Below are 25040 nucleotides of genomic sequence, written 5' to 3' on the forward strand. Positions count from 1 at the left end.
AGTTCAGTTCAGTCTGTCTTAAACTATGAGCAGGCCTAATAATTTGAGCAGATAAGATCGAGAAAATTATGCTGGAAATCTGTTTTATGCAGGGATTTTTAAAGGTCAAAATGCTTTCTGAATGTAGTTTCCTCATAAATTGATCAGGAGGAGAGTGAAGTCAGAGGCAGACAAACTACAGGCACTTCAACACCACTGTGTGTTTGCCTCTGGCCTCACATGGACACGAAGTCCTCCATGTGCCTGGACATCTGGAGCCTAAACATCCAGCACTGAATTCATCCAAAGATGAGGTTCATCTGGAAATAAATGAAAACCACCAAGAAAATAGAAACATACTGTAGGCTTTATTTACTTTAGTCAAGATGATGAAATAGAAAATGTACACTGGTGCAGGTGAACATGGATTACACTGGGTTCTTCTCCTCGCCCCTTCAGGTGGGCTGAGGTCACCCCAACAGTGGTGAGAGACGGAGCGCATCACCGCTGATGGCGGGCAGTGACGTACGAACAAGACATCAGCCTAAGGCACACACCTTCACAAGCACCACACATGACGAGTCCAAACATGGAGAAACGTGAGCCACAGGCCAGTGAGGTCATCATGCATGACAACGAACAGCGACACAAAGCAAGCCACTACTCGGTGTGGGTGGAGCCCAGGCTGACGGAGCCTCACAATGTTGTTGGCATGGTTTTACATCCACGGGTGCTGACTTTTATATTATATATATATATATATATATATATATATATATATATATATATATATATATATATATATATATATATATATATATAATATAAAATGTGTGTGTGTGTGTGTGTGTGTGTGTGTGTGTGTGTGTGTGTGTGTGTGAGAGAGATACAATAACTGATGACGTCGGCGGTATTCTTCTTCTTCTTCTCAATGAGCTCTTTAGTACATCGGGTAGAAATGCTGGAGTCTGTATAAACTTGCCCAGAATACAATAAGGTGCAAATCATCTGTAGGTGTTAGGGACTGTACAACCTTGTAGATTACAAACCCTCGACCGAATCCAGGCCATAACACAACAACTGTGATGGTACGATCTTAGAAATAGTGCTTTGCTTGTGCCAATCTGAGGTAGACGTAACAAAACTGATGAGTTTGCAACTGAGAGGGACGTTCTGGTCTAAGAAGCACACAGATGCTTACAGTGTTGAAGCCTGCTCCAGTCTTGAGACAACTGCACAAAAGAATATCAGACAACTTGACAGCAATGATAAGTTATGCAAAAGAGGATTACAGTGTTCTCAGCTGCAGACATGTTGGACCTGAAAGCAGCATCGGTGGCGCCCCCAAAGACAACGACCTGCCAGAGAGACCCTGGAGATCTGAGCGGCCCACCTTCACACGGCTCGTCTCCCCAGACAGCGCACGCACACACACACACACACACACACACACACACACACACACACACACACACTCCAGTTACACCAACATCACACACACAGCCAGTTATTGCTTTAAAGCAGAACACACACACACACACACACACACACACAGAGCTCCAGCAGTAATCAGTGCAGCAGGAAACACACAATAAAAATCAACATGCAGGCCCCTTCAATGACTGACGGCATCACACATCTGCAACAAAGCACCACAATTCTGAAGAAAATGAACACATAAAAGAGAAACGTGGCACTGCAGAAACATCAGCCTGTACACCGGAGAGCCTCGCCACTCACGCTGCTGCCATTAACACTCAAAAGGAAAAATACTGAAATATGAGCCAAACGTTCCTCTCGCTGGTTCTCCTGCTGCAGACATTCTTTGGTCATGGAAGAGGCTGAACATGTGAATGTAGTACACAAACTCTGCCACACAAAGGCAACATGCAGTAACTTTTTTATGTCAGCTTGTACAAGAAATGAATTGTTGAAGTATTTTCTTCCTCTGAATCTATAGTTCTTTCCCTTTAGGTGTTCCAGCTGTGCAAACGATCTCGTGCTCTGAGAAGTTACAAACATGTCATTAGTAAATTTATAGTACTAAACAAATCCAACTCACAAACACCGGCCCTCACCCCACAGCTGCGGCAGGCTGGCGTGGGGAACAAATGAAGGTGTAATTTGGATGTTCAAGTTGCAGGTTGCTCAGAAACAAGCACGCTGTAGGGTTACCATGTTCATACATGTATAAAACTTGTATTCCACATCCTTAATAATGCCAATTCCATTGAATATGTGCACTAAATATGCCTGGACTTACTGATGCGTAGATGTGAACGTCACCTGTCATGGTAATGAGATCGCTGATGTTACATTTGGAGACAAACTCGTTACTTGCATTGACTTTGGTGCAGCAGCAGATTTTCATCACTTGAACAACACGTACTTCCTGCGTCTCTGCAGCGTCTTCACACCCTGACAACCAACGACAAAGCAACCGCCTTGCAGATGTGAAGAGTAACTCAAAGAGATGTGGTGGTGTTTAGGTTCCTCTGTCGCCGCCGCCTGGCGGTCCACGAGAGTAGCAAAGGCACAAAAACAGATAAAGACGATTCCGACCACCACATCACCAGGCTCTGGCGTCCTCCTTCCCTCTGGAGCCATGGCGAAGCCTCAAAGCCTCCACTCAGGCGTCAGGAGTCACACGCAGACTTTGCGCTGAGTCTGTCTTTTTTAGTGCACATGAATTATGACAAAGACACACCTTCTGTCTTGGGGGGTGGGGGGGTGGTGGGGGTAAGGGAATGAGAAGGAAGTCAACCTTGGAGCTCCTCAAAGCACGTCTCACACACACGCACTGGTTTTTTGGAGGATGGTGTGAGGGCGTTCCTCGATGAACACTCGGCACAGAAAATGTTGCCACAATGTCTGCAGTGGTGCTGGAGGGGGACAGACGACAGGTGGGGGTTAGACGGCAGTCAGGCAGAGACATGCTGCCGTTTGGAGGAGGAGCTCGTCCTTACCTTCCTGACGGTGACGCTGAAGACTTTCCCACACGCCATGCAGTTCTGCACCTCGTGATCCTCGGCCCACTTCCTGGTCAGAGTCTGAGACTGTTTGATCTGAAGCCAGAGGACACCATCAGAGCCGCAGCCTCCGTGTACATGGAGACAAGCAAGAGACGTTTCCTGCACTGACCTGGAGCGACTGGTTCTCGCGGCCCAGCTCCTGCATGGCTGCTGTCGTGTCATCGAGCTTCCGCCTCAACTCCAACACTTTAGCCTGCAGCTTCTCGATCTCGCCTTCACCCTTAACACACCTGGAACACAGCCGCACGACACAGGTGGTCAATGACAGGAACTAGCGACTGCCTTGTGGGTTGGCCCGCTGCCAACAGGAATGTCTGGGACTAACTGGTCAGCAGGGGGCGCTCAGGCAACGCTGTAACTCAGCTGATGAAGAGATCAGCTGAGATCATCCTGCCATCCAAGACTCTCACTAAAACTGCACCGACAGAACCAACAGCTCTGTTGTGCGCCACACACGGCACCAGTAGCTGATGGTCTTCTGGCCTCTGCAGTCCTCACAGACGAAATAAACATCACCTCCTTGATGGAGGGAGAGATCCGCACAGTAACACCAGCACACCTTTCCAGAAGCGCGCGCCTCTCGTCCTGGTTGTTCTGGACCGTGGCCTCCAGCACGGCGATCTCTCCTCTCAGCTCATCCGTCTGCTTCTCCAGCTCACTGACTCGCCGCTGGCTGCCCTGCCACTCTCTCTTCAACGTGGCCACGTTTTCATTCAGAGCCGTCACCTGAACACCCATCTTAGCTTCCGCCTCCTCGCCACGCTTCACCTGCTCCTCCCTGGCTCGCCTCTCTGCCACCTTTAGAGGGAGGCATAGGTCACGTCACACCAGAGACAACTTCATTTGAAGTACATTCAGCAGGCTTCATTAGCTACCAGCTGATCTTGGAGATCCTTGGTTTTGGCAAGGAGCTGCTCCTCCCTCTGGCTTCTGCTGTCCTTGGTGGCCTGGTGCTCCTTCTGCTCCTGCTGCAGGGCCCCCTGCACCACCTCCACCTGCCCCTGCAGCTCCAGCTTCTGCTGGATCAGCAGCTCCTTGGCCTCCCGCAGCTCGCTCAGCTCCTGAGACGATATCAAGCAGCGAGGGTGTGACGATTAAAGACAAATGTGGGTTAGCGCCCTGACAACCACTCCAGACACTTTCCAAGGGCTTTGGAGAACTGGAAATTCCACGCTCATGTCACATTGTCAACTCAAGCATGCTCAGTTCAACAATTGAAGAATGTGGCCCGATGACCCGCGGTGTCCCTGAGCTAAGCTGTTTATGTAAGTCACAAGCATGGGAAGCAGGTCACGGCGGGCAGTGGGGGGCGCCAGGCTGCCACTCAACTATTACATGAAGAGGGTGTGTTTTTGTGTTGCTGTGAAACGTGTCAGACCTTCTCACTCTTCTCTGTCAGTGCCTTCAGCTCAGATATCAGCCTGCTGCTGTTCTTCTCCAGGACACTCTTGGCTTTGCTCAGCTCCTCCATTTTACTCCTCTCCTTCTCCAGTTCTTCCTTAACGACACGCTGAAACCCCCCACAGCCACACACACACACACACACACACACACACACACACACACACACTTCAGCATGACCAGTGTCCTCTTGTCATGTTCATGGCTACATTACTTAGTGAAGAGAAATGAAGGTCAGCCCACCAGGGAGCTCTCCTTGAAGCCTTCGGCACAGGCGCTCGTCCTCAGACAGCTTTTGTTCTGCAGGTCTGAGGACGAGAGGCTTTCTGGAACCGTTCCTGCGTAATAGAACCCTTCAATGGGGGCTCCCCGGTGGGCTGATCTTCACTCCAGCACCCAGCAAGGGGTGCGCGTGTCTTGTTCTCACATTCATCTGTGTATCATATAGGCCCACCTGTTGCTTCTGGAGGTCCTGCAGGGCTTTATCCTGCTGCTGGAGCATTTTTTCCCGGTTGGCCAACTCCTGCTCCAGAGACTGCCGGCCCTTCTTCAGCTCCTGGATCTGAGACTCTAACCCTGTCTGGTGGGTCTGGTTAGCAGCCAGCTCCTCCTGGGTCAAACTCAGTTTCTCCTCAGACACCTACAGCCACAGGAAGTCACTTACTTCAGAATGTTCAGCGAGAATTCCTGGTTGAGAGGAGCCGATGACTTACAGGGAGCAGCTCGTGGTCTCACACACTACACGTGGTCTGCTTTGTTAGAGGAGAAAGTGTAAAGACTGAGTTTCAATCGCAGGCCCAGTCAGGTAATAAGCAGTGGCCTCCTGCAAAGTTGGAATTTGGAATATATAAAATATTTAAGAGTCAATATCCCAAGAGAATTAACGAGCTCGTACGTCTTTTCATCTTCTAAATCAGAAAGTAAAGGAGCACATAAATAGATGAAAGTGGATTCTGATGTTGCGTTTTGAGCCACACATCAGGGAAATGAATATTTGACCTCCAGTATTATATTTGTTTTATACTCTCATAACAATTTAGTCAGTGAGATAAATTAATATCACGAGTCAAACGGCAAGTGTGAAAAACAAAGATAAGATTCCAAACTCCTGACAAAGACCAGGGGAGGGTTCGCTCTGGCGCAACTCTGGTTGCCATCATTATCATTTAGCAGGTTTTTGTCGTGGGAGGAGTCCCCTTCTGCACGAGGCGTCGAGATGTGAATCTGAAGAAAAGTGGGAGAAGTGGAAAATGTGTATTTCCCAGAAACGCTGCTTTATCGAGACCCTTGTCACAGAAAAAAAGCCGACTGCTGTAAGAGGAAATGACTGATGGCAAAGAAGCGAGTCAAGAAGCCACAGACGATCAGCGGACAGGCAGTGGAGCTGGGACACAGGTGGTCACTCCACAAAGACTCAGAGACTGGAGCAGCCACCCACCTTGAGATCCTGACGCAGCGCTGACACCTCGGACTCTTTGCCGTAGTAGTCAGACTGCAGCTTGCTGAGACCCTCCTGGCTCTGCTCGCAGGACCTCTGCAGCTCGGCTGAGCGGCTCCTCTCAGAGGCCAGCTCCTGGCCCACCGCCGACACCTGCTCCCTCAACTTGCCCTCCTCCTCTGCCTGGAGTCACAAATTCACAAACATTCATGAGACAGAAGGATTATAAACTGTGAATAGCCTTCATAGAACCCTGTCGACAAGACACCTGAAGCCTATTGTAACCGTAGACACACAGTTTACCTTCTTGACATTGACTTCCTGCAACTCTGCCGTGTGACTCCTCAGTTTCTTAACCTCCTCTTCAAAGGACCCCTGAGTCGTCTTCAGTTGTTCCTGTAGCTTCTCCAAGTTCTTCTGCTTCTCCTTCAGCGTCTCCTTAGTCTTTGAGTGCTGCTGCTCCAGTGAGACCAGCTGCTCTTTCAACGTTTTCTCCGCCTGGTTTTTCGACACACAAGAGTTGTTCAGTTCTCGCTGCACCCTGCCTGATCAGCTACTTTCTTCAGAAGCTTACCCCTCTGGTCTGCTCCAGCTGTTCCTGAGACTGCTTCATCGCCTTGGTGACGGCCTCGCTGTTCTTCACAAGCTCCTCTTTGGCCTTTTCCTGAGGGTTAACACATAAACTACGTGAAGGTGACACGCCAAAATTTGTCTCACTTGTTACTGATTAATTCATCTGTCAGGATTAGGATTTAGATTTTGAAGAGATAAAAAAACAGCTATTAATTTGAAATTGATAAAAACAATCATGCAAATGGCTCAATATTTCATCAAGAACATGTTTGTTTCTGTGTGCACAAGAGCACAGCGGACGGTGGCTGATTGGATCTACCTTCTCCTCCATGGCAGCCTTGTGGTTCTTCCTCTCCGTGTCCAGCTGACTTTGACTCTCTTTCAGGGCTTTCCTGGCCTTGCCGAGGCTCTCCTGCGTGGAGCTGAGCTCCTTCCTTTGAGTCTCCTTCTCCTGTTGGCTCTTCAGCAACTCTGCAGCCAGACTCTGAGCCTTCCTGTCCAGCTCGCTATGTTTCGCCATCCCCTCCTGGGTCACCCTGTCAAGATTCTGCTTCAGAGCAGCCTTCTCCTGCTCGCAGCACTCCAGCTGTTTCTGCGAGTCACTCAAGGCAGCTGCCTTTTTCTTTAGCTCCTCTTGAAGTGTTGAAGCCCTTGGAAATACAAACGCAGTATCATAAATGGTTGAAATGGAACTGACAAAGAGACACCAGCACAAAAAAGTGTCTTCATGAAACCATAAGTAGGATATTATACTCTTATTTCTATTAAAACCAATGTAACAGTCCAGGTCATCTTACCCTGCTTTTTCAGTTTCCAGTGAGCGCTGCAGCTCCTTGACTTTTTGCTTGACCTCTGACCCTTCCTTCTGCAGCTTCTGCACTTCCTGCTGTGCCTGATCCCTTGTGGTCTGCACCTCCACCACCTGTGTTTCCAGTTTCTGTCATATTCAAACAGACGGTTAACTGTTAAAAACCTGCATTCCCACATATCACCAGATATCTTGTGCCCCAATAACAAATTTAAGAGGAACCTTGCTGAGCCCCTCCAGCTGCTCTATACGCTGTTCTGAGGCCAGAAGTTTGTCTTTGCATTCCTTCAGACTGCCTTCCAGCTGGGTGCACTGCTCCTGGCGCTCCTTGAGCCTCTGGGTCTGCTCCTCACCCTTCTTCTGAACTTTGTTCAGCTCCTACAGATGATGGTTGATGATACACAGATATTAACAACCCTCTCCTGGGTTTTAACCAGATGTGGACGACACAGAACCAGCGGACCTGCTGTTTGTCCTGCAGTGCATGCTGGGCGGTCTCCAGACTGTTCTCCAGGTTGGCCTTCTGTGCAGCCTTTGCCGCTTCAGTAGACAGCAGCATCTCTGTTTTTGCCTTCAGCTGAAGAAGAAAAGACATTCTCATTATGACAGATTAAAGAGAGTCTTTAGGACAAAAGATGGATCAGTAGGAACCGTATGAGCGGAACCATATACCTGGGCGTCCAGCTGGGCCACTTTCTCCTTGCTGTCTGTGAGCTGGGCAGTGAGCTCGGAGACTGAGGTCTCCAGGGTGTGGGCCCGGTCCTGGGCTGAACGCAGCAGGGTCTTCTGCTCCTGAACCTGCTCGTGAAGGTTATCCTGGGCTTGCTTGTTGCTCTCCAACTGGTTCTTCAGCTTGTTTGTCAATTGTGTTACCTTCAGAATAGAAGGTGTTACAGCGTGGAAATGCACAGCCACATGAAAAAACTCTTTGTGCTCCGTTATACCTCTGGTTGTGACAGTATATTTCTCTGGTTAGGGGGGTGTGTGTGTGTGTGTGTGTGTGTGTGTGTGTGTGTGTGTGCGCGCGCGCGTGCGCGCGCGTGTGTGTGTGTTTGTTCATCTACCTGTTCCTGTAGTGTGTGATTTTTCTCTTTTAGCTGGTTGAGCACAGCTGTCTCTCCCTCGCCAGCCTGGATCTTAGCACACAAGTCTTCTCTCTCTGTTTCCAGTTGGGTCACAATGTCCTTACTCTTCTGCAGCAGAGCTTCCAGGTTCTGGATCTTCTGGTCCTTATCTCCAATCTGACGTAACACCTGCTCCAGGTCGTTCTGCAGCGTGAGCACATGCAGGAAAGAGCACAGTCGGTGTTGTGGTTCACTCTCAGTACAAACCTGAGAAAAGCAAAAGAGGCTGCACCCATTTACACTGGACTGGGGTGACATCAGTTGCTAGTCTGTGATGAAAGACTGCCTCGTGTGTAACCACTGTGGGAGCACAGACCACCTCTCCTGTCATCAGAGCTCAGGTGGGAGGCTTCGTATACCTGAGCTTCGCGCAGTTTGCCGTTGGTGTTCTGCTGAAGCGCCTGCAGCTCCTGGTGCTGCTGCTTGGCCTTCTCCAGCTGGTGCTGCAGGTCCACGTTCTTACTGCTGCTCTCCTTCATCTAACAGGAACCAACAGTTCAGTGCATTTCCATCCAATATATGCTTTTTATACACCGACACCATAATGCGCTCCAGTACAAGAGCTCTGCCATAAATTCAGTCCCTACAGGGATCACAATGCTTCGTCTGAGGTCAGCGAGGCTACTTTGTTATCAAGATGGCAGCGTTAGCTCGGGTTCACTGGAGGCTGCTATGCTGAAGAGGTTTACGTACTAAAATGACCAGTGAGTGGAGAGCATCAGTCAAGTTTCAGCCGTGTGTGAACCGACGTTTGAACCTTTCTAGCCACATGAGGTCCATTTCCTTTCAGAACTATCCAGGTGTCATTTCATGCCCACCTGCTCTTCAACACGAGACAGTTTGAGCTGCAGGTCGGCTGCTTGTTGCTCGCGGTCTTTTAGTTTTTCCCCTGACAGCTGTCTCTGTTCCTTCAGACGCCCCTGCACCTCACCCAGCTGCCTTTCGGCCTCCAGCAGTTTGGCGTGCAGCTGTGAGGAGCACAGAGAGAAAAGTGAGGGTCTGAGGTGGAGAACGCAACTTTCTATTTTCTGGAAATATTTCACCAAAAGTGCTGCAGGTTCTTAAGGAACTCGTGGTTCACACATCATCCATCAGTGTTCTCACCTGACTGATTTCCGTCTGCTGCTGAGCACCTTGGCTCTCTTTTTCTTCCCTCTGGTGTTCCAACTGTTTCCGCTCCACCTTCAGCTCAGCGTGCTTTACCTCCAGCTCCGTAATCTCAGTCTTCAACTTGGCCACCTCCTCGACCCTCTCGCCCCGCTCGGTCTGGGCCTTCTGCAGGGACGCCTCTGATGCGGTGGCCCGGGCCTGGAGCTCTTGCACCTCCAGCTCCCTCTCCCTCAGGATCGTTTCGACTCCTTTCTTGGCAGCCTTCTCAGCCCCCAGGTGCTCCTCCAGCTCCTGATAGTCTTTGTCCTTGCGTGCCAGTTTTTCCTGAAGGCTCTGATGAAGCATGGACGACAGGATACCGTGGGTCAGACGAACAGGGACAGACATTATTCTTGCTTTCTAAAATGTGCAAACAGACGGTGCTTAGTAGAATCATTCAACGACTGAATTCACTTCTGGAACATGAACCTTTTGAACATGAACACCCCCATTGTGATCTAAACCGGTCCAAAAGAGCAATCAGCTCCCTGTAGAACAATGCTCCGGTGTACAGAGTGCTGCAGCGTTTCTGGGGCAGGTTTTACAACCAAGGACTCCATATATTATGGTATGTGTCCAGCGTCTGCCCTGGTGTCAGCTCTGGCAGTAAACTCAGCAACAGGGTGATAAAGAACAAAATGATGTTAATAGCTGAGCGTGTTGCTAACTACGGAGTGTGACGGGGCTGCTGGATTTCACAGATGTCCAGTAACCCTCGGCAGCTTTCCCGTCGCCGGCTGCAGCAGCTGGCAAACATTAACAAGCCCCTATAAAGACTCTCCTTTATCCCCACCTCCTTTGTCCATCCCTCTCCTTCTCACTTGTTGCTGCCCTGCTCATGAATCATTGCTAATACCCCCCCACACACACACACACACACACTGTTGGTTATCCACCTGCCTGTTCTGAGTTTCATCCTCTCTATTTCACCCTCTTCCTCATGTCCATTAAAACCTGCCTCGGGTCTCCAGGGGTCCTCGAGTGCTTGGTGGCAGCTTCAAACTAGAGATGCAGTTTTGCAATCCTGCTCTTATCTTGGCCTTGGCCTGATGGCAGGATCTAATCTCTGCCATCGCCCCTGCTGGTTTAATTATAGAAATGCACGTGATTTTTGTCAACATGTCTTGGTTGCCTAAGAGTGCTGGTGACAGCCGGGCATTGTGATGCCGAGCAACAGAGGAAGGTTTACAGAAACTGAGATGACGTGCTGTGTAGTCCAGTGCAGCTGGTGACTCTTGTTAGCATAACTGGAGCAAAGCTACACAGTCATGTATGTGGTTACTGCAGATGGCGCGGCTGACGTGTTTACGTCCGCTGTGATTGGTGCAGGATGTTCGAAGTGGCTCGGTTCCTGGCTTGTTACCTGACTTTGCTGCTGCACGTTATTCAGGCTGCTCTGGAGCTGGTGGATCTGTTGAGTGTAGACGGCTGCTTCCTGCGGACCCTTCTCCAGCTCCGCTCTCAGTTGGGATACCGTCATCTGGAAGAACGTATCGTCAGACACATTAGAGTCTCCCCGCACGGCCTTCAGCATAAACTCAGAGAAATGAAAGGTTCCACTGTGGAAGAACGGACGTAAAAGAACAAAACACCAACAACACCGATCAGAAACAACCAAGCAGAAACAGAAAGAGGAAACACACTGCTGTAAAGAAAAAGATCTTTTAAACTTAGAGAAACTCACTAAGAAACCACATTCAAGACCAAATGCATTTTACCTCCAGTTTACGGATCTTGAAGAAAGAGTGAGTGTTGGGGAGGGATGAGAAGCAGAAGAAGAAGAAGAAGAAGGGAAAGAAAGACAGACAAAGATGAGTGACTATACAACAGCAAGAGCCATTCTGCCTCGGAAGAGAAAACACATTTCATGGTGACAAAAACTACAGTATGGCAGGACTGAGGGGTTTGTGCTACAGAATTCATGTCTGCTGTGTTGATGGATTATTCTAGAAAATGTAAAAATATGATCTGGCCTGTTCTACAAACCACCAGACGAACGTTCCAGGTGAAACCTGACCTGTCACATCAGTCTGCAGCCGACTGTTGTGACAGGTGTAGGGAGACGGCGGTGGCTTCATCTACACACCGTTATATTACCACGACCAACACAATTGAAGTAGTACTCCTGCAGTAGTGAAGGGTGTACACGGGTGTTCACGACTGCAGGACACCTGCCAGAGCTGTCACAGCGTTGTTGCAACACTGATTTCTGACAAAGCTGAAGCTCAAAGCTCAGTTTTCTGCATTATGAGTAAGAAAACACTCCAGATGTACCAACAGGACACGGGAAGCATCAGGCCAGAGTCCAAAGGGAAGCTCCAACACAGAGAGTGATGATGCAATGTGGGCGGGTCTTCGGTCAGTCGCCAGACTTCCCCCTGTAGCATTTTAACGTGAATATGATGGAAATTCTTGAACCGTGTTAAGATGGACTGAGGTCAATACTAGGTAATCATGGAACAGATGGAGAGAGACAGAGAGACAGAGACGGAGACAGACAGAGAGAGAGAGAGAGAGACTGAGACAGAGACAGAGACAGAGAGAGAGATACAGAGAAAGAGAGACAGAGAGAGAGAGAGAGAAAGACGGAGACAGAGAGAGAGACTGAGACAGAGAGAGAGACAGAGAGAGAGAGACGATGACAGAGAGACGGAGAAAGAGAGACAGAGAGAGAGACGTGACAGAGAGACGGAGACAGAGAGAGAGAGACGTGACAGAGACGGAGACAGACAGAGAGAGAGAGAGAGAGACTGAGACAGACAGAGAGAGAGACAGAGACAGAGACAGAGAGAGAGACAGAGACAGAAAGAGACAGACAGAGAGAGAGAGACAGTGACAGAGAGAGAGATGGAGACAGAGAGAGATAGAGAGAGAGAGACGGAGACAGAGAGAGAAATGGAGACAGAGAGAGAGAGACTGAGACAGAGAGAGAGACAGAGAGAGATAGAGAGAGAGAGAGATGGAGACAGAGAAAGAGAGACAGAGAGAGACAGAGACAGACAGACAGAGACAGAGAGACGGAGACAGACAGAGAGAGAGAGACGGTGACAGAGAGAGAGATGGAGACAGAGAGAGATAGGGAGAGAGACGGAGACAGAGAGAGAGAGACGGAGACAGATAGAGAGAGAGACTGAGACAGAGAGAGAGAGACAGAGAGAGATAGAGAGAGAGATGGAGACAGAGAAAGAGAGACAGAGAGAGAGACAGAGACAGAGAAAGAGAGACAGAGAGAGAGACAGAGACAGCAGACAGAGACAGAGAGAGAGACAGACAGACAGAGAGAGACAGAGACAGACGGAGAGAGAGAGAGACGAAGACAGAGTGAGAGAGAGAGAGAGACGGAGACAGAGTGAGAGAGGCGGAGACCGAGAGAGAGACAGAGAGCGAGCGATGGAGTTCTATAAATACTGCTCTCCGTCCACGCTCCAAAGGAGACGAGGCTGAATTATTCACCGTGCATTAATTCACGAGCAACAGGAGGACATCTGGTGGGCCTCACCAGGAACTTATTTCCCAGCTTTTGTTAAATTAAAATCTTTCACATCAACACCAGGAGCTTAGAGGAGAGTTTACCCCCCCTCCCCCCCCCCCTCCCCTCCCCTCACCTCTGAGGTAGTGTAATTAGCCTGCAGCTGCTCATAGTGGTTCTTGAGGCGTTCAGACTCCTCCTCCCTCTCCCGTGTCATACAGTCCATCAGTGTCTGCACCTGCACCAGCTCCTTCTGCAGCACCTCCACGTCCTCCACTCCCGGCCGCTGCAGCTAGGGGGCAGAGCAGAGGCATGGGGCTCACACTCCTGGACAGGTAGATAGCTCTTTATTGCCCGCTAACACAGAAATGTGTGACGTGCAATGACCGCATACTCGGAAAAGATTCCAAGGACAGAAGCACAAGTCAATCCTCCAGGAGCTAGAATTTCTGATCTGATGATGCACCGCCAGGCCTGCAGCCGCGGCAGAGACACCTGGACAGTCGCTGTTGAAAGGCACGTCATCAACAGCGAGGAGAGAATTGCTGAGTTGAGTGTTGGAAGGGTTGATTTTTCATGCATTAGCTAAAGTCCAGCTTGGACGTTCATAAAGACTCGGTCGAGTTGCTTGACTGAGCCGCAAGCATCTCGTTCCGCAGGGTCGATGTCGAGCAGTCGACTGACCTGTCCTGTCTCTGCTGGACCGCTGCAATCGCCTCAACCCATTCTTCTGATTGTGCAATTCTGCTCATCGTTCCTAACCGACCCTGCAGCGTGAAAACTCTCTTTCGTGATGCCTTCGCTCTGGGGCTACAGTTTGGTTCAGTGAAGGCACAAGGAGGCTTGGTCAGGTTTGGAGGATGAGGGCTTCGGTCCACCAAAGCCATCCCGCCTCACCAGCGTCACAGCAACAGTTGCTTCAGTGACAGAAACAAGCAGAAGAGGACTGCTGATGAGCAGGTCAGTGCGCGGCGCCCGTTCATTCCTTTTGGTTCGTTGAAAGTCTGACTGATGCGTTGGTCAAACTCAAAGTCAAATTGGTAAAAATAAACCTTTTTTCTTCTCAACTTTATCAAAAATTGCTCAGGTTAAATCTTTAAGGTTGATAGAATTTTCATCTGAGGCCACGCCCTCATGTGTTTAACAACGTGCCCAAGAGAACCGCTCAGCTTCCCAGAGTGCTTTACTCCCATTTTTGTTTGGGTGAAGCTGCGTTTGACGTTGCTATGACAACAGCAAGGGGGTTCTCTGGATGGGAGCTGTGCTGATTCTTCCAGCTCGCATCAGAAGTGATTTCATGCTCCTGACTCAACGTTATTCTTTCTCATTCATGAGGGGTGTACAGAAGTGGGCGGCAGCCTGTGAGCGCCGTACCAGTTCTGTGTGGAGGCTCTCCTTCTCCTTCTTCTCCTGCTGCAGCTGTTCAGTCACTTTGAGAAGCCTCTGGTCAGCAGCCTCCCTTAAACTCTTCTCTTCATCGTAGCGGGACTTTAAGTCTGGGGGAGTCAAAATGTCCAAGTTATGTTAGCCACAGATATCTCGCACATCCAGAAATACTAAAAAAGAAAAAAAATCATGGTGAAACATTTAAAAGCTATTCTGAAAGCGTCTACAAATAAAATAGAAGGTGAAAATGAAATATTACTGAGACCAAAAGTGATGAAGTGTGTGTGAGTGAGCGGCTGGTTCAGAGACCCCGGCTCCACACTGACCCACGATCTCTGTGGCCAGCTGCGCAGCCTTCTGCTCAAACAGGTCCTTCATCTGCTTGATGTTGAACTTTTCTGTCTCGGATTCATTCAACTTCTTTTCCAGGACTGAGGACAAGAGAAGAGCGCCACCTATTTGTTATGAACATTGGCGTGATGGTGAATGCATGTCTGTAACGTCACGGCCCCCTACCTGAATCCTCCGAGCTCACCGGGCCATCGTTCTGTGGAATGAAGGGACAGAGTGCGACGTGGTCAGTAGCAGGAAGCGTCGCCATCGAGTTTTAGGAAACAAAATGTTATTCAGTGTCACCACTGTCACTAGAACACATATTAAACATCCTGAAGGAATTACTTGCTTCAGTTGTCCTTGGACTTTGTCTAACTCCTTTTTGAGCTCTCCAGAGAACCATCTTTCTTCCTAAAGAGGAAAAACACACACACACACACACACACACACACACACACACACACACACACACACACACACACTCAAGTCTCTGAAGGAACTCACCATTTAAAAGAGCTGCGGGTCAGAAATACCTTGAGTGAGGCATGCAGGTCCTGGACCTCCTGGCGTAACATGGTCAGGTCTTCCCTGGAGGGGCCAAGGAGTGTGTTAACATCAATACATACGGAGGGAGAGTTTAGCCGGGTGTGCAGTTGTGTTTCTACTTCACCCAAAATGGGTATTTTGTCTTTACAACACTTCCAGGTAGGATCCTTGACCGCGAGCTGCCAACAAACGGACTCGAGCCGCTCAGGCGTGGCTCTTGATCCAGAAGACGTGGATCACGGTGGATTGCAGCTGAGAGAGTTTGTGAACAGACCTTTAGCTGTTGTTAGCCATCAGCGTCGATTAGCTTTGAGGTAAAAACAGGTGGCTGGCTCTTTCTACATTCTGGACTCCCACAGCAGTAACACAGGAGGGGCAAATGCCTTCGCGAGCTCAAGACTCCTATTAGCACGTACCTGGAAGTCTTTTTTTTTTTTTTTGTCCTTTCGCTTCCCTAACAGGACAGCTTTCCTTTCAAACATGCAGGACCAGGCATGATTTTAAAGGGTAATAACCATTATTAGTTTAGCGTGTGCATGTGCAGGCTGCTGCTATGGCTGCGGTTTTGGTCAGTCGGGGCACAAATGTTGACATTCTGATTAATAGCAGATGGGTTTTGACATTGACGGAGGAAATCTTTATGACACGGCTGAGCTGCAGAGCTCATATAACCTACATGGACTCCACGCCGCAGACGTTGGGTCTCACTGCTTGGCTGCGCGTGTGTGACACGCCCTCGCTGAGTTGATAATGGCCATCAATTATAGAGGAGTTCTTTTCATGTGAGGGGCTGTACCCACAGAACAGTCACATGGTTTTATTTATTCAAGGAGAGGTGTTGTTGGGTGTCATGACTATAATGACATATATCATCTGTGCATCATGTACTGGCTGGACTCTCCAGCTCGGTCCAGCCATGCAGAGGGAGAGTGAAATGCTAATGTGGGTGTGGACTTTGGCGGGAGGAGGACCTTCCTGCTGGCTGACCTGACTGGTCAGAGCTGCACCAGGTCCCTGGCAGGTCCCTGAGGTGGGTTTCAATCCTCGCTGGGACGCAAATTAATGTTGAGCTCCCATCCTAGTCGGTGCAACTGTGTCATTCATACCCCCCCCCCCCCAAGCCTACATACACGCTGTCTGATACAGTAAGCAGCAACTCACTGGTCTGCAACCCCCTAATTCACACAAAGGAGAAGAAGCCATTTTGTCACCAGCTGTTCTCCCTGGACACCAACAGCTGTGTCTCCCTCCAACCGTCTGTCAAGCTCCTCAGGTTTGCGGACGATACCACCCTGGTTGGTCTCATCTCCAAAGGTGATGAGACCAACCCTACAGGAAGGAGTTGGCGTTGTACCAACAACTTGGAGCTTAATGCTCTTAAGAGAGTGGTGGTGGATTTCCGCAGAAATGCAGCCCCTCCTCCTCCCATCACACTGGGAGACTCCCAGGTGACTCAGGTGGAGTCATGCTGGTTCCTTGGCATAACGATGTCTCGGGACCTGAAGTGGGAGCTGAACATCACGGCCCTCCTGAAGAAGGCCCAGCTGAGGCTGTTCTTCCTTCAGCAACTGAAGAAGTTCAGGCTGCCGAGGCTCATGAGGGTGCAGTTCTACACGGCGATTGTAGAGTCCATCCTCACCTGGTTCCCTGCTGCTGGAGACATCTCCAAGCTGCAGCAGGTGATTCGCTCTGCAGAGAGGGTGATTGGCCATCCTGCGCCCTCTCTCAAGTCCCTGCACGACACCAGGGCACTGAAGAGGGCAAGGAAAATTATGGCTGACCCCTCCCACCCTGGCCACGGCCTCCTCACCCTGCTACTCTCTGGTAGAAGGTTGCGACTGCCAAAGGCCACGAAGGCCCACCACAGAAGAGTTTTTTCCCCTCTGCTGCCAGACTCCTTGATGACTCTGGCTTCCCGTCCACCGTTGCCCCCTAGTGTCACCGGCACTACGTCACCGGGAACATTGTTGCACGACAAACTATAACCATGCACTTTGTATTTATTTCGATTACACTGTGTTGTCTTGTGTGCTTTTTTTCGTGAAAAAAAAGAATGAATGCACTCATGTTAACGTCAAAACAAATTCCTATGTGTGTGACACAAATGGCAATAAAAGGAATCTGAATCTGAACCAAGGCAACATTCGTCTCAGCGGTTAGGAAGCGAGCATCAGCTGCTGTCCCCACGCAGGAAGACAGTACGTCATCAACAAGATGGCTGCATTGATTATTTTGGAGACGCCACCAACGATGCTCTCGTGTGTTTACACTCATCAGATGAACTGGACTTGTCAAGTGTGATGGGATCCCCCCCCCCCCCGACTGATGACGCTGAGACTGAAGTGTGTTGTGTGTTAAAACAGAGGTGTATTATTTTTGGAGCTCTTCATGTGTTACCACATCACGGCCATCTGCCCAGTCTTCATTAATAACAATCACACCTGGTGGGGGCCACATGAGCGGGGAGGTCTCCGGTGTCATGGAACAGCTCGTAGTGCTTGAACAGCTCCTCTGCTGAGTTGTGCGACTTCATGCACTGAGGGCAGATGAAGCCCTGGACACAGAAACACATACACAACAACACGGCTTCATGTCTGCAGCTCGGGTGATGAGGGAGACAAGAGAGGAAGAACGATCGATCCAGGTTACCTCCGAGGTTTGATCATGGTTCAGGTCTGTGCTGGGCTGCTCTGACTCTGCGTTCTGGGAGCCTCCTTTCCCAGGAGTCTGGAGGAGAGAGAAGTGACATTTGCCTCACAATCACCAGGAGACAATCAACAGTACGCTCTCTCCTGGGGAGGGACATTCACTACATCTCCCATGAGCCTGCGGGGTAACAGGACGAGGGCACACAAGGCAGAGGACAGCAAATCTGCCGATACAGAGTGAAGCCAACACACCCAAGATGAGGGCGATGTAGAAGTTCCACATAAAGAGAAGTGATGACGCACAGTGCGTTTGTTCTAAACCGCTGCTTCTCTGAATCGACAGAACAATTCACGGTTCATAACATGAACTTGTACAAACCCACCCCTGCGTGTTGGTTAAATAGCTGAAGTTGAGGGAGCTGGTCTTATTCTTTAGCGTTTCAAATTTCAATCAGCATTTTTAATCTCTCAGGTTTAAAAACCTTAAATATTTGTGGTATAAAATGTCAGTCTTTGGCACAGAGATGTGCCGATAACACAAAGTAGCTGTTTGGGCAGAAAAAGTCGTGGAAGACAAAGAAAGCATTACGGAGCAGTTGAGTCAGAGACCAGCGCTTGAGCGAGCCAAGAGTCGTGGCGGAGCTGAAGCGAAGCGCTCACTCACAGTTTCCATGTAGCGTGAGCGCAGCAGTTCGCGTACAAGCAGAAGAGGAAAAAGAATGGGCCTGTTTCCAGATGTGTGCAGCTGCTACAGTTGCTTGCACCGACACTACAGGACACCTTTGCTTTTCTCCTCTTCAGTGTTGGTTGAGTTTGATTCAATTCACTGTGAGTCAAAGCTGTGGAACAGCACAGGCTGAAAAGGTGAAGCACAGTCGAAAAGATACAGGAACGGTTGCTGAAACTGAATGTTGGTTGCTTTTTACAATAAAAATGCTGTGAGGCAATGGAACCCAAATGTGGGAACTCCTGAATGTAAGACTTCTTCATTTGTTTTCTTTCATTTTGCTTGTTGTGCCTTTATTCTGTTTTCACGGAGAAAATAAAAACACAAATTCAGTGGCTGTAAATGAATTGGCCTAAAATCCCCCCTTCATCCTCACATTAAAGGCGAACAAGCGGAGATCACTACACCCCCACGGCAAAGACGCCGTCAGCGTTTTAGACCGAGGCAAACCTGCAGCCACCGGGCTGGTGCGTGTGTCAACGGGCAGTTCAACATGAGGCTGTGTGCTGTTTGTGTGTAACACAGTTGGACTTTGAGCTCCCAACACTTCCGTCTGACTGGAGGCTTCAAACACAGCACTTCAAAGTCAGGCCGACTGGACCTGCTCAAGGGTGAGCCAGCAGCACCCACACCCTCCCACCACTTCCACCTGAGGACTGTTTCCCACTCAAGGAAAATGAATGTTGCAAGTTGAATTTCCTGCACACCAATAAGTCTGGTAACTTATTACAGTCTCCTGCTACAGGTGAAGATGATGGAGGCTGCCTGAGCGATGAAGGATAAATAATAAATGTGTTCGTGATGTGGTTCTTGTCACCACAGCCGCTCCCCAGCGACCGACAGCGCCACAAACAAAGCTCTAGCAGTTGGCGTCTCACACTGCAGGAATACCAGACAACGGTTGTTGTGTTCATGTTGTGTTCATGTTGTGTTCATGCTCTTCAACTCATGATGTTTTCAGAGCAGAATGAAGGTCGTCACCTACAAGCTCTGAGTGTGCTGTGATTCTACAATAACATTTATCATTAAACATTTCTGTTCGGAGCGAATAAATTTGCCATTTTTATTTCATCCTATTTGACTCATCGGGTGTACAGGTTTCACTTCCTAAACCAAAATACACGAGATTTAAGAGTTCACCGGCCGAGATTTCAAAGTCTGCAGTTATTCAGTCCACTGCATTGTGGAAAATGTAGTCCAAGCGGGAGCTAGCCGGCCAGCTAACCTCGGCTCCTCTCGCTGCCCACTGAACCTGACGGTCGTTTTTAACCTCAGGGTCAACTGGGTTGACTCGGGCGTTTCACGTCTTCCGGCTGACAGCAGACAGGCGAGAGTCACTTCGGGGGCGGTGGTGGGGGGGCGATGAATCAACCAGTCGTTATGACACAAGTTAGCTAGCTAACGGAAACCGTGACATTCAAGTCATTCGGCGTCCGGCAACGCGGGCTGGTGATGCGGCTCCCTCTGGACTGACCCGGGAGGGGGCACGCCAGCCACGGGGTCTGCGACAGCGGTGCGAAGGCAGTCCCAGCCCGCTACTGACACCCGCAGCATCCCCCCAGCCGAGTTAGCATCCGGAGGCTAACCGTGGCAAACCCACACATGGAGCGCTTGATTTGTACACCGCGACCTAACGGGACGTGGGTTTTTTCCATTCCATGCATTCCACGAGATCCGGCCCAACGACCCGCCCACCTGTGACACATTGTTGGCTAAATCGTGCGTCACCACCATGAAAGCAGGCAAGGCGAGGCCTGCGTTCGCCACGGAAAACCGCTTGTTTTTACAAAAAGCGACCCGAGGGGCTTCGCCGGCCCGGAGGCTCACCATCTGTAGGATCCGTCTGAGCATGGCCGCGGCTGCGATGGTCCGCTCACCGAGTCCAGGCAGTCTTCCGAGAGCAAAGTTGACGTCGCTGTGGCACGGACACCTGACCAGGCTGAGGCAGCGGCGGAATGGGCGGGTCTTCCTGGGAAGAATGGCTGAGGGGGATTAGACGCATCCAGCTTGATCTACACGAAATATTACAAACAGGGCCACTCAAACTTTTTATTTAAAGCTTGTATGTACAACACGATGGAGCACAGCAGAATGTCTCAGTCACCCATGAACAAATGAAAACTCTGTTCCCTGAGTCCTCAAGCTCAGGAGCAAAGCATCTCAAAAACTGGAAAACAACAATGTTCTGGTGTTGGGACAGCGTGGGCTTTCCCAGTGACCGCGGCCGCCTCTTCCAGATGGCGAAACATGCATCAATACTTCTAGGCAATACAACTGCATACTGTACATTCAGGTACTGCAAGTAATCAGGGTTCTTTACCAAAACCAAGCACGATTTATTCAAAGTTTGTGAAGGCACTTGAAAGGGGGCTCCTATAAAACCGGGACCTCCGACGGTCCTGTCAGACACCACCAGGGACCTCATTCACTGAAGCGCCCAGTTCCCTCGCCGCATGTGTAGTTACTCGTTCTGTCTGCAGGAGTCTCTCCTCTCCTCTCCTCTCCTCTCCTCTCCTCTCCTCTCCTCTCCACTCCTCTCCACTCCTCTCCTCTCCTCTCCTCTCCTCTCCTCGCTCCGACTGAGTAAGGCGGTCGTTGCAGGAGGAGCAGACCCTCCCTCTGCTCCCTTTAGGACGTCTAAGGACAAATGTCGAGGGGACGTTCGTCAAGTGACACTTGAGGTCATAAAAATTAACAATATATTGTAAATATTCATAAACATGGAGCCCCTTCTCTCCAAAATGTCGTGCAGATGAATGTTATTTAGCACGAAGTCCCAGTGGGGCCACGACTTCCTCCTTCACTCCAACGACTGTCGCGCCGACATCAGAAGCACTTCAGCCTGTAAGACTAACATTTCTCAGCCGATGGCGCTCAGGAGCGCACGTCTGCGCCGCCAGCCGCTGATGGCTGTGATGACATTCACATGAAACGGTAATTCTACTTGGAAAAGCTTGACATTCCTCAAGCCCACTTCAACTGGGTTCCAAATCAGCCTCAGACAGTCCGTCGTGCCCAAGTGAAGAGTCAGTCTCAGTCCACCGAGTCCTCCTCTACCGGTTGACTAGATCCGGGTCCAGTGTGGAGCAAACGTAGTGGGGCGTGTTGTTGTCCATCTCTGGGGGGTCCGCTGTGTTGCCGTTGGAGGAGCTGCACACCGGGCTGCAGGTGGGACTGCAGGTGCTCTTGAGTCTGCGCAGGTATTCGGCGTGGACAGGTTTGTGGCTCTGCAGCACCTTGATGGCCTCCTCAACTTTGAACCACTTGCGCTTCCTTCCTGTGGGAAAATGCAGAAAGCACATCATCGTAAGATCTTCAGAAGCGCCGCGGGAGGCTGTCTGACTGGAATGAGCCTGAAGCCACAGAAAAAACATGCAAACACAAAAAGAAAAAATAGCACAAAGAAAATAAACCCCAAAGAGAAGTACAGAGGTTGTTTGTGCCTCAGCAACTGCACCGACGTGGCGTTTCATGGACTCGTGGCTGTTACTGACTGACAGGGAACCTCTCCTTGGTGCTGGTTTCTAATTGGAACCAGGTTATTACAAAAACCATCCAGGAGCTCAAGATCAGAAATGCAAAGCACTGGTCGAGTGTTGCGTACAGACAGTGCACATTTCTATACTCGCTCATAAAGCAGTGTTGTATGTTGTGTACTTGTACTGTAAGCAACTAACACAACAAAATGGCCCCAGGTGGTTCTACTGCACTCTGATACTACAAACTCAGGAATGAACTGCAGTGAACTAAACTTGGAGTGGAAAAGAAACTCATTCCTGACCTATTTCAGTCAGTGTTTATGAGGCCTTCAGATTACGAAACCTTCCCAATAAAAAATCCTCCATAAATATTATCTGTCCGTTACAAGTGAGCTGGAACCACCGGAGCGCCCAGCAGGGCAGAGGCAGCAGGGCCCGGGGAGAGACGGGAGGACCCACCCTGTTTCAGCGACGCCAACCCCGGCGTTTGAGCAGTGAGTTCGTAGCGTTACTGCAGAGAGCTTCTCAGCACCGGCACAGGCCTTATCAGGGGCAAGAGAGGACAAGTAAAGGAGGCGGGTGTGTCGAGGGACGATAACGGCCAATAGACCCCCCTTGTTAACACGCTGACGCCATTCAATCAACCCAGGCCACGTTTCCACAGAGCCATTTGAAACAGATATTTGTTGAATGAAACCCAGCAGAAGTATGAGGTTTATTTCAGGGAACAAACTCAAGACCACTACTGACACTTGTGTTGACCCAAGTGAGATATTACTGCTCTGGTACTTCAGTGGATGTCATCCCCTTCAAGTATTTTTACACAGCTCTTAATGTTGGCCACAACCTGCTATGGAATGGGGTAAAATATCATTAATGTCACGGAGCATGTAAATCTATTTCTGTCAGTATTCCAGGAATGTTGCTGCTGGGGGTCAGGTGGTCTCCTCGCTGGGAAGAGTGTCCCAGTTACTGCGCGTACACAGTGGTGAGGTCCAAGCTCCTGGGCCGCCTGGCCTCGCTCCTTGCTCTCCTCACACCGAGACTTATATTCACTCCTTCAGAGGCAAAAGCCTCATGGCCACATTCACTCATCCAGTCATTTCATGAGTTCATTTAATTTAAACATGTCTTTGATTTCATTGAAGAATTATGAAGCAGATTAGCTATTAAATACACTTCCTCACTCAAAAATGAAAAGAGTAAAGGACATCACGTGTCCGTAGAGCTTCTGCATCACTTTAACGCCATCAACAACCCCTCGGTTCTGAGGATGCTCGTCTGACGGCGTGGAGGCCTACCTATGCTGAGCGAGTCCTCCCAGTCCTCCAGCGTCTCCGTCACAATGAGGATGTAGACGTATGTCCTGTGCTTCCTGTCTTGGTTGTGCTGCAGAGGTGGAGATGGAGATGCTGGTCTGAATTAATGTCCTCCTCTGCTTGTCTTCTGACGTTTGATGAACAAACTCAGAGCTTAAACCGGCGCACAGGGATCCTCAGAGGTTCAGGGGAGGATGAATCCACACAGAAATGATTCAATTCACGTCAAGCAAATGATAAAGAATAATTTCCAACAGGCTTACCTCAAAAATCCCCAGGAGCCTGCCCAGCTTCCCCTTCACACCAGCCTGTCCAAAGAAGGAAACCAATCAGGCGCCATTTCTTACATTTGCATCTGAGAAACTCGCACGTCACCAGCATTGAACTCGACGCGCCTCTCGTGAGTCATTTGCTTTAATCTCAACACGGTGAAGCATTTCATGAGAGTGGACGCGCCGTCGTTAAGAGCACGTCTGCTCACCGTACAGCTGAGTGATGGGCACAAACGTCATCGCCATGATTTCGAGTGATGTGACTCCATATTCAAGTGAGAGAGGCAACTTTTGTTTTTCCATTTCTTTTTCACAAAAAAAACAATCTAGACATGCTGATGGGGTTCTTTGGAGGTCAGTATCCACTGCGAGAACCTTGGGTCTGGAGAACAGGGTTACAGCACCACAAGGGGACATATTTACAGAACCTGGCACTTGGCTAATTATTATTTCTTGATTATTCTATGAACTGCTCGTTTGTCCGACACAGGACAGGAAGTCTCGGGGTCTGGAGACCTAAACATAGTCTGATGACCACATGATGACACACTGGAGCTTAACGCAAGGCCAGTGCACCAGTCGGGGGGGGGGGGGGGGTCACCAACTCAGGTCTAGTTGTCACCAGTGGAGCGACCTCCAGCCTGGGTGTGAGGCATGGCCTCGTACACTGAAGACAGACGACGTGGTGAACTCCTGATGAAGGGTTTCCCTCAGGATGTTTCCCTGTGGTGTCAGAGGTGCTGGGGGCCGCCTGAACCACGACCTCAAACCTTCATGGCTTCATATTCAATCAGCTTCATATTTCAGTCGACTAAACGGCCCTTCGTGTGAGAACTGCATGCATGATGATGTTGGGGCACTGAAACACGAAGACCTGAATCACCATCTTGCCACAGTGGCTGGCAGCACCTCATCTATATTCAGGCCCATGTCTGGGCTGGGACGCACAGGATGTGGTAACTGGACACTCTTCCCAAATGTCAGTGCCGTTCCTCAGGGCTGTCAACACACCGCTGGCCCAGGCAGAAGCTCACAGCTCCAACCAGTGAGGACGGACGGGCCAACTCCCAGTCACCCCTTCATCAAACCATCGCATCTGCAGAATAGAACTACCCATGAGGCACCCTGGCGTGGAGTGGAGGGGTGGCGTTGATTGTGAAGCATCCACAATCAGCAACAAAGAGCCGTGACGCGTCTGATGTCATCTGATTGCTTCCCCACTCTTACCTGCGTTCCACAACTACAACAGTAAACCCTTAAAACCAGTCAGCTGGTGCCCAGGAAGCTGACTTTCATCCTGCAAGATCAGAAACTGAAAGCTGGACGGTTGGTCAGTAGAAATACTCTGGAAAAGTGC

The 25040-nt window shown here is 49.8% G+C and overlaps 2 protein-coding genes across 4 annotated transcripts in view; both read right to left on the minus strand.

The window, feature by feature from the left end:
• Window positions 1-345: 345 nt before the first annotated feature.
• eea1 (early endosome antigen 1) lies at window positions 346-20601 on the minus strand. Of its 3 annotated transcripts, XM_086208056.1 has the most exons (30): window positions 20441-20601; window positions 17888-17965; window positions 17680-17792; window positions 15226-15280; window positions 15038-15103; window positions 14876-14906; window positions 14686-14790; window positions 14348-14469; window positions 13110-13265; window positions 11223-11237; window positions 10868-10984; window positions 9460-9798; window positions 9174-9323; window positions 8715-8834; window positions 8296-8499; window positions 7904-8104; window positions 7695-7808; window positions 7454-7609; window positions 7221-7360; window positions 6743-7073; window positions 6425-6514; window positions 6154-6348; window positions 5851-6033; window positions 4867-5052; window positions 4390-4521; window positions 3887-4072; window positions 3571-3809; window positions 3121-3241; window positions 2946-3044; window positions 346-2861 (listed from the first exon to the last, which is right to left on the minus strand). In XM_086208056.1, the coding sequence occupies exons 1-30, from the start codon at window positions 20462-20464 to the stop codon at window positions 2739-2741; spliced, it is 4191 nt and encodes a 1396-aa protein (XP_086064182.1). In that variant the 5' UTR covers window positions 20465-20601; the 3' UTR covers window positions 346-2738. The 3 variants fall into 3 exon arrangements, with proteins under 3 accessions (XP_086064182.1, XP_086064183.1, XP_086064184.1); XM_086208057.1 differs by lacking the exon at window positions 11223-11237; XM_086208058.1 differs by lacking the exons at window positions 17888-17965; window positions 20441-20601 and having other exon boundaries at window positions 15042-15103; window positions 17680-17772.
• Window positions 20602-20705: 104 nt separating this feature from the next.
• Window positions 20706-25040, minus strand: part of nudt4a (nudix (nucleoside diphosphate linked moiety X)-type motif 4a) — a 10601-nt gene continuing 6266 nt past the window's right edge. The window contains exons 6-8 of the mRNA XM_086207615.1: window positions 23675-23719; window positions 23394-23481; window positions 20706-21890 (exon numbers count right to left, since the gene is read on the minus strand). Of these exons, the coding sequence (XP_086063741.1) occupies window positions 21667-21890; window positions 23394-23481; window positions 23675-23719 (357 nt within the window). The 3' untranslated portion in view covers window positions 20706-21666. The remainder of the gene's footprint in view (window positions 21891-23393; window positions 23482-23674; window positions 23720-25040) is intronic.

This window comes from Aulostomus chinensis, chromosome 7, assembly GCF_037954235.1.
Source record: "Aulostomus chinensis isolate RoL2024-O1b breed Wild chromosome 7, RoL_Achi_v1.0, whole genome shotgun sequence".
Taxonomy (NCBI): Eukaryota; Metazoa; Chordata; class Actinopteri; order Syngnathiformes; family Aulostomidae; genus Aulostomus; species Aulostomus chinensis.